Below are 9,383 nucleotides of genomic sequence, written 5' to 3' on the forward strand. Positions count from 1 at the left end.
GCTTGTACTAAAAATAATTATGAAGTAGTGCGATGGAGACAGAGGAACTGTCATCATGATTTGATTATGTTATTGGTATCACAAGTTTGTCTGCTAATTTATTTAATGTTATAAAACACAATCAAGCCAGTCCTTTCCTTTTTCAATGGCGCCCTTTTTCTATCACAATATGTGAGCTCAAAAGCATTCACTTGTGGGTGCGTATATAGATACTTGTGGAGAACATGACATCAAAAAGATAACAAGAACATATTTTTTTGGAAGTATCTGTGCATGAAAGAAGATATAAGATCTGGGGCTGGTTGTAATCTTTTTGAAAGGAGAGGAAATGTAACCGCCACCTTCTCTGATTCATTTAGGTTATCCTCAATGAACTACCCAGTGTAAATATGCCTGAACAAATAATATATCTACCATACAGATATTCCTATCTGTGTGCCACTGCCAGCCAAATGATAGATGTCTTTGTCTTGTATCTAAGGATCTAAATGTCAGTACATGACTTGAAAGTTGCCAAGAAAGTTTAAGTAATAAACAAGTCCTTCAGGCAGACATTCACTTACACTGAGTCATCACTTTCTGCCTCTCTCTCACACTGTAATAAATGTTACTTTCTTTCAAAGACAAAAGCTTTTTTTTTTTTTTTTTACCTCTAAGTGCTACATTAGTTGGTGCCTGAGACGCCCACCTGTCCTCTTTCTACACCTCACCAACATCAGCTGTCCACAGCCTCTTGCCAACATGAACAATTGTGTAGTGGAGCAGTTTCTCGGTTTCATTCAGTTAAAATGTTCTTGCCTCCAGATCTGTGGAGTTAAAAACTGGTTTCCACAGTTCTGTCTAAACTAAGTTAGCTTTAAAACATTGTTTTATGCTCTCACAGCAGATGGGGAACTAAGCACAGTTCCTTTTTTTAAAAAAATATAATCCAATGACAGTAGTAATAACTACTCATGTAAAAATGAGTAGTAAATAAATCTTAATTTGAAATTGTACAGGCTCCCACAGTGACATGACTTTTTTGTGTTTTGTGTGTTGAAAGGTCAGAGATTGAGGTCAACTAAAGAGGCTGGATCTGAAAGTAGTTCAGTATCTTACTTAGGAAAGATACACTCAAGCATTGACTAAACACTGCCAAAACTGTGCAAACTGTGCTAAACCCAAATATACTTCCATATTCACCATATTGTACTGTTGTAGCAAAATTGTTTGTGATAGCATCATGTATGGATTACTGAATGGACCTACCAAACACAGGCCCAAGGGTTTGAAAATGGCCCAAAACTTATATCATTCAGAAATGCAGTTTTCTCCACGTGCTGTCATCATTTATCTCATGTTTTGTATATGTTCATTGTGTCAATAAATGGGACTATGAAGAGATGCAAAAGCACTAAAAAGAAACACAAAGTTGGTTTTTTTTTTTTAAATTACCAAAACAACTGCAAAGACATGCAAAATCACAAAAAAACGTTAGGCCTGCACAACACAACCACACAGAAAATGACAATAAAGTGAAATGAAACGACATAGAAACAAACTACGTGGGCAGTATAAAGGACTGCATACTTACTGTCGCAGTTTGTAGAGGGATGGTTTTTAAATGCAAAGATGTTAGGATGTTTAACTTCAGCAGTCTGTAAACTTTCTTACCAGCTCGATAACACAGCTGGCTGAAGACCACCGTGCAGCTAAAGTTGCTTTTCTCTTCGCTTCTTCACAATCTTTGTCAGACTTCATGTCGCTCCGCCTTTTATGCAAAACGTCGTCGGGATCCGGAAATTAACAATCTCGTGATGTCAGGGCAGTGCTAGCATAGCATCGGGATGACTAAAGTGCCTTTCTCGATTAAAACTTCTCCTGCGGTCACTGTCAGCTAACACTTTAGCTCTTTTTTCGTCTACCGACATGCTGTTACCGGGGTGGAGGGGTGTCGGAGGATGTGTCCTTCCGCACGGAGGTTAACACCGGGATGAATCCTCTCGTGACGGGATGCTGCTGCTCGGTTAGTCTCTCCGGAGCTCAGATTTCTGAGCCACACAAGCTAGCAGGCTAGTTAATTAACTCTCAGCTGCTCCGGCTGGAAACAAGGAGTTATGGCGCGGTTCGTGTTGGAGCAACTGTCAGATTTTGGGGACTACACCGGCGGTAAAGAGCTGACTGAGATCTTTAACCTGACAAATAACGAGCTGAAAAACAGTCTGTCAAATGTTCGCGTGAGCCCAGATGGACGTCATATTCATGTCATCCTCAGCAAGGTCGGTCTTGTGACTTTTGACAAGTATGAAAGACCACATCTGGCCCAGAACCACAAGAAGCTGGATTTAACCCAAACTGTGCCTGTGGTGGATGTTTTATATCTGGACTATAATAACAATAACAACAGCAGAGACACAGTGGCAGTGGTGTTTGAGAATGGAAAAGTTGAGTTTTGGAAATTCCAGGAGTGCAAAGCTGGCTGGCATCTCCTGCAGGCATCGGATTTGTGTAACAGCCCCCGAGCCAGAGTGGTGTCTGTGTGTGCCTGTCCCAATCTTATCATCTGGTGTGAGGAGAGGCCGCCGTCAGAGAGCAGCCCTGCTCTCAGCTCCACGAGGAATAAGCTGAGATACTGTGTTTGCAGACGTGACTTCGAGGTGGAGGAGGGGGCTGTCAGCTTGGGAGGAGTGAAAATCGCCCTCCACAATAATCCCAAATTCACTGTGGTCAGCTCTGGTGAATATGTGCATCTTCTTCCTGATGTGAAGCCACAGTTGAGCGTCTCTAAGTTTTTTCTCTCCTGGTCCCCTCGCAGTGACTCATTCACAGTCAGCACCACGTGCAAAAACACACCTCTAAAAAAGTTTTCAGCTAAAGAGTCAGATTTAAAGAGGCTGGTGACAGACTGTTTAGGATATTTATCAACTCTCGACCCACCTGAGATCTACGACTTTGCTCCAACAGCCTGTGGAGGCCTGCTGCTGCTGCTCAGCACAGGGTGGGTGTTTCTTCTGCAGAAAAATATGGTGCTCCGGCAGGTGTACAAAGTGGAAGACAACTGTTTGGGCAAATCTGGCTCTCGCACGAGCCTCTGCATATACCAGGGCACTTTGGCGCTGCTGGTAGGGCAAAATCTGCATCTGATAGACGTGAAGTGTGGCAGAGAGCTGGAAAAAATAATACTGAAGAGAGAGGGGTTGTTGTATGTAAATCAGGCTGAAAGATGTGCACCTCATCTACTCTCAGAAACTGGACTTTTTGTGGTTATGAGCAGGGAGACGGACTCCAGAGACTGCAGCTCAAAGCTGACACCTTCTGGTCTCGGTTCAGTGGAGAGGATTGATCCCGGAGCCCTCCTGGTCGAGGCAGTCTTTGAGGAGGCTTGTAAATACTACCAACAGAGGAGCCTGAGCAGCACCCAGCTCACTGTGGACGCACTAAAGAAAGGAGGCAGGTTCCAGGCTCCCATTTCTTTAGCCTCCATCCTCAAGAACTACCTCAGCACGGGGTTGAGGCAGAAAGGAGCCCAGAACAGAGGAGGTGGATGCGACGCAGGGCAGGACAAGCTAATGGGCTCTCTGGAGGCTGAGCTCAAGGCTCTGGTGTCTCTGGAGGAGGTGAAGGGGAGTTTAGCGAGGGGGACTGTTAAAGAGGTGGAGGCTGTGTGTGAGAGTCTGGTTGAGAAAGAAGTAGCCAGGCTGCTGTCAGCGTCAGAGCTGGATAAAGAGGCGCTGCTTTACCTCAACTCCATCTTCAGCATCTTCCCCAGCCAGGTGTGGAGGGCGGCGCAGGCCGCCCTCCAGCTACACTACAATGGAGAGGGCTCTCTGTCCAGCAGGGCTTCCCCAGACTTGTGGAAAACTGTCCTCAGTCCTGCTCTGACACCCAGCACCCCATCCTGCCTCACAAACGGCGAGCCAAAACACAGTCATAGCCTCAAAGGTGATCGCAACTGTAAAGCTACAAGTTCCACTCCCCCAGCTGTCCTGCCGGTGTTTGAGCTCCTCTGCCGCTCAGTGTTTCACTTCCAGCCCAGCTGGTTGCCCAGATTCCTCGAACTCGCCCAGCAGCAGCAGGGCACAGCCGGCCTGAGCCTGAGCCTGGCCTCCTCATCCTGGGGCTTCCCCGGTGGGAGAGGAGGGGAGAGCGGGGAGAACAATGTGCCGCTCTACAAACGAGCCCTGTGCGTCCTGTCCAGCCTGGCACCAGACAGAGACCAGCGCCAGGACTTGGAGGTGGAGCTGCTGCTGGTCAGTGGGCGCCCTAATGCCATCCTGCAGGCGCTGAGGATCCTCATGGCCAGGCAGGAGTGGGAGCGGGTCACCCAGGTGGCGCAGAAGTTCTGCAAACAGAGTCCGCTGCTCAACAAGGAGATTTTCACTACTCTGCTGTGCGAGGTGGCTCAGCACAGGGACCTGGATCCCTATTTGGAGCTGCTGTGGGCGCTGTGCCCCGAGGACCTCACCGTCACCACCATTCTCAACTTGGTGCTGAAAAACCTCCCCTCTCCTACCACCCCTCCATCCTCCTCCTCCTCCTCCTTCTCCATATCCAGTACAACCTCCTCATCCTCTGCTCCCTTCGCAGACTCTCACAGCAGCCAGCTGACCGTCGGGCTGCTGAAACCTCTTCTCAGAAAAGTGCTTCAGAGGGAGATGAAGCCCAGCCAGCGCTATGCAGACATCCTCCAGTCACCATCATTCCCCCCTCCTGCACCTCCTCGCCAGCCTGCAGAGCAGCCCAGGACTGCCACAGATCCCAGCACAGACTCAGCTCTCGGCAACAACAGTCCTCCAGCTTCTCTTGCAGAAACACCCGACCAGCAGTCGTCCACACACACAACATCCAGGGTGGCACTACCTGCTAACGTGCTCTGATTACCAAAAAAAATGAACATGTCTCAAAAAACATTCCACGTGTAATCTGACCAAACTGTGAAGCAGAGTGTGTTGACAATCAAATGAAACCAGAATAATATCAGTATGTGGCACATATCACCAGTGTAATGCAGTTAATTCTGATATTTGATGGCGTTTTTAAAATGGTGTGAAGTATTACTACTAGAAACCATGAAATGACTACTGAGGATCTTACCAGTGTAAATACTGCAGGTAATTTTAAGTCTTAACGTGTAAATACTGTGTCTGCAATGTTATTTATCTCTTAAGCCTGAACTGCACGTGGATGAGGATGTTATTGCATTGTTCTGCATTGAATAAGCTTAACCTTTATCAGAATGCCACCAATTAATAAATAATATATTGTGTTAGCACAGTGCAGCGTTTATCTGCTGAGTCAAAAACAAGCCACTAACATCTACGTGTAGAATATTTTTTGCCTTTAAAGTAGCAGATGTCCGCTAATTGTAGCCAAGTTTAGCTGCCTTTCAGCTAATGTCAAAGTGTGCTCATGCAGCAGATAATCCACTGAGACAAGCTGGCCTTTGTGTGTGTTTGTTTTAAGTGTGGTACGGTTTAGACGCGGAGGAGGGTCCAAGGTTCTTTTACTGACTACTAGTTTTGTACTTAACATATCAAAAGTGCTTAAACATTAACCTGGTTTTGATGGGCTCAACTAGACCGTAAAACCTCTGTAAACCAAACCCAAAACCTTTTGCTGCCATTTTTCAGTTCCGGTCATCCATTTGTGTCTCCAGACTCCATCTTGTCCTCTCTGCTCCTTCGCAGCCCAACTCGCAGGACATTCCAGACATTATACCCAGTAAAGTGACTCACAGTTTGACTTTAAATTTAATTTTGGAGGTAATTCTGTTAGAATCCGAGTGCGGGTTGGGCACGCTGTGACTAGATGCCCTGCTGCTTGCATAAGCTCATGTACGTCTTCCTTCATGGACCCAGTGAGGGTAATGTAATTAGAGATGTTAGGTCCTCTGTCTTCTTTTTTTTGCTGTGCTCTGAAACTGGTTGCACTTTTATATCATCCCACTCAGTATTGTTTGTACCATGCATCTATTGAAATGAATGTTTTCTGATTAAGTGCTGTAAAAATAAGTATTTTGAAGTGCCTATCAATGACTTTGTCAATGCCTGAGCAGTCTAAAGCTTGTTTTAGTCAAACTGGGTGTTTTTTGTATGTAAATGTGGAGCCCTCCAAAGCAAAATGTTATTTATTTTATAGCAATCTTTGGAAAACTACTAAATTAACAACCCTGTATGGGCGAGACAGAGAAACTAGTCTCTTAAAGTGCTCAGTGACAATCAGACTCCAAATGCTGCAGAACAATCAGAGTGTCTTTCACAGCGCGGCTCTTCATTTACAAGTTAGTGTCACATTCCTGCTGCAGCTCCTCTCATGTTCAGGAGAAAATGAGTGAAGGTATTTTAGAAGATAACAGCTCCTGGTCTCAACAGTCAAAGGCTTTTTTTTTTTCAATTTCAAGATGAAACTTACTGATTTCTTACTCTGGTCTTACTGGTAGACTAATGGTACCAGACCAAGCTCTGTATACACTTGAACAAGCAAATTCTGTGCGACTGATTTCACATCAGTGCCGTGAGTTTCACTGTGTACCAGACACGTCGAGCCAACCTGAGAGTTACAGGGAACTCCCTGACTTCCCCACACAGGCCACTCAGCCAGATGTTGTGACGGCTCTGATGTTAAATATTAATGTGCCCTAAACTTTGCTTTTGGTTTCATCTAACAAATGGATTTCCTCCTGGATTTGCTCAACAAAGTGTTGCATCTTTAAACATTATTTGAAAAAAAAAAATGTATGCAAGTATTTATGAACCGATGCTGTATGCTATTAAACAAAAGATAACATTTCTGTTTGTTGTCCCGAGTTTTACATGTTGAGTCACTTGTTGTGCATGTTGCAAAGTCTGACCAGCAGAGCACCAAGTGCATGCAACATGCATTTGGTGCTCTGCTGGTCAGACTTTTTACACATGCATCATGTGCCACAAATATCTGTTACCACACTGAAAAGTGAGAAGACTTTTGATGACTTAGCTTATTTTTTGTATTTTATTTATTTTTACAGTGAAAATTCATGTTTTCTGATCAGCCTCGTCTCCATACTGCTGCTGTGGTTCAGAGGACATAAACGCAGTGCACTCTGGTGCTCTGAGTGACTATTTTTTGCTCTTTTTTATGTTTTTAGCGAAGAAATTCATCAGGCTCAGGCCTAAAACTTTTATGTTTATGACTTTTTGTCCCTAATCAAAGCTCTTGTGCTGTGTAATGTTATCCATTATTACAGTCCTGCAACTAATGTAAAGTTTGTAACACTCAGTGTTGTTGAAACTGAGGTTTCGATTGCACTCTGGAAGCTTTCCCCCCTTAAAGGACGGGGCAACTGAACGGACAGACAATTTAACGATACATAAATGTATCAGCTGGCTTCTTTTATCGGTGCCTCCAAAGGTGACATTTTCATCTGCATGCCACATCCCTGTTCTCAGATTGCTGTGCTTCTGGTTTGTTCAGCTAGATCAGCATTCACACTACTGCACAACAACAGGTTTAGCTGACAGACCGCGCACTATTCAATCTCAGACTCAGCCAGTGTACTCTTTTGGGTCTATTAATTATTTACAGCTAACTCAATGAAACCTGAAGAACAGTCTTCTGATATAAAAGCTCAGCTATGCTATTTGAGGTCTTGTACACACAAGCATTCATTCACATGATCCACTGCCCCCATTTCTGAGTTTCACCATATCCCTTCCATGCACAAATCCACTTACAGCTTCAGTCGTGTGTGTGTGTGTGTTTGTGTGTGTATGTGATCTAGTGGAGGGATTTGAGTGTGTAAACGTTTCCATGGTCAGGGCCTGTAAGAGGAATGTTCACTCGTTACCCATTAAGCTTCTCTTAACGAAATGGGAAAACAACAAAAGCAGAGGTAGGAGCGCATGTGTGTAACTGCTGGCTCTAACAGCTCATAGGCAGTTTCCACATTCGAGGCTGTACAGTCAGAGGAGCGGAATAAGAGGAGGGTAGTGCGTCCTGTGTCCTCAGTGTTAGAGGGTAATAAAAGGCTGAGTCTTCACAAAGGGCAACAAAATGTCGGAGGGCTGCAGAATAACCTGATACCTCACGTCCCTCAGGCAATCTCGCTATTTTTTGCTCTCTCTATCTTTCTCTTTCACTTTGTCACACCTTTCTTTCATCAGATTGATTTTTTTTCTCTATCCAGCCTCTCATATTACAAAGGTTTTGAGTCACGCCGGTGCTGTAATGTCATTGATTCACTTGTTCTAATTATAGATTGCATCCTGTTAACAATAACAAATCCAAATAGACGCTGGCTGGTTGCGTCTCTTCCTCTGTCGTCTGAACAGCTGAGAGTTGCAACAATGAATGCAACAACTGCATTAAAAGTCATTTTCATAATTTATGAGTTAGTTTATATTTAATGCAAGTCAGCATTACCTACAAAAAGCAGCACTGAAGCTTGCAGCAGCTCAAAAATATTACAAAACTTTGAGGGTGGTGACATTTTTATACTACATAATTAATTCAGTTTATAGATTTAATAACCACAGCGCTGCTCCTTTTTTGCCTCCATTGATTGGACTCTAAATGTGCCCATTGATCATCAGCCGAATAACAAATTTGTGATTTCATTTGTATGCTGATCAGCTGAAGGGCTGAATTCATCATTTAGCAACCAACCAGTTTGGGTCGTTGGAGCGCTGAAGAGAAAAACGTATGAGAGTTATTGTACTCTCAAAAATGGGTTGACATTGTTTAAAAAGTGTTTTCCATTGGTATGGCAGACGGTTGCTCCTTGCCTTGTTTCACCTCAACACACACCCGGACTCTGTGAGGTTTTTCCAATTCTCAATCCGGGTGCTTTGAAACTCCCTGTGCTTAAAATACTTCAATATGGTATGTCTATTAGTATTTTTTTTTATATGTTGTATATTTAGTGATTTCTGAGAAATATAAACACGTTTGTAGCAGCATAACAAAATGGGATCTTCAGAAATATGTTGTATGTAATCCTGTACATTTTGTACAAAAAAACATACTTTTGCTGTTACGCATTGATTGAATATGTCATTAAGAAAACCAGAAAAAAAATAGAAAAAGAAGAAGAAAAAGACAGACACACTGTACTGTGATGTTACTATTACAGGTATGTACAATCTGTTAGTTGCACCTGTAGTTCATAAAGGACTTACGCACAAAAATTGTGATCATAGGCTGCACCCTGTGATCACAACCTGAATGACAACACCTGTAGATATTATCTGTCATACAGGATTTACACAACGTATTTACAGCAATTAATTAACCAAATGTAGTCTTGTAGAGCCAGGAAGAGTATTTCCTCTCTGACTGCCAACTTGGATCAAAGCCTGTCATCCTTTGTTGTGTCTGTGTTTAAATGTCATTTAAATGTAATTTCCTTCAACTCTTCATCACCTGCA

The 9,383-nt window shown here is 43.7% G+C and overlaps 1 protein-coding gene across 1 annotated transcript; it reads left to right on the forward strand.

Annotated features, from left to right (window-relative positions):
* The first annotated feature begins 1,758 nt into the window (after positions 1-1,758).
* hps6 (HPS6 biogenesis of lysosomal organelles complex 2 subunit 3) lies at positions 1,759-6,769 on the forward strand. Its single transcript, XM_042502642.2, has one exon. The coding sequence runs from the start codon at positions 2,097-2,099 to the stop codon at positions 4,854-4,856; it is 2,760 nt and encodes a 919-aa protein (XP_042358576.2). The 5' UTR covers positions 1,759-2,096; the 3' UTR covers positions 4,857-6,769.
* Positions 6,770-9,383: the final 2,614 nt, after the last annotated feature.

Source organism: Plectropomus leopardus, chromosome 13 (genome assembly GCF_026936395.1).
Source record: "Plectropomus leopardus strain MGB_pleo_1.0 chromosome 13, ASM2693639v1, whole genome shotgun sequence".
Classification (NCBI taxonomy): Eukaryota; Metazoa; Chordata; class Actinopteri; order Perciformes; family Serranidae; genus Plectropomus; species Plectropomus leopardus.

Excerpts from the sequence above, each read along its gene's own strand:
- hps6 (XM_042502642.2), top strand. The coding sequence starts at position 2,097 with ATGGCGCGGTTCGTGTTGGAGCAACTGTCAGATTTTGGGGACTACACC.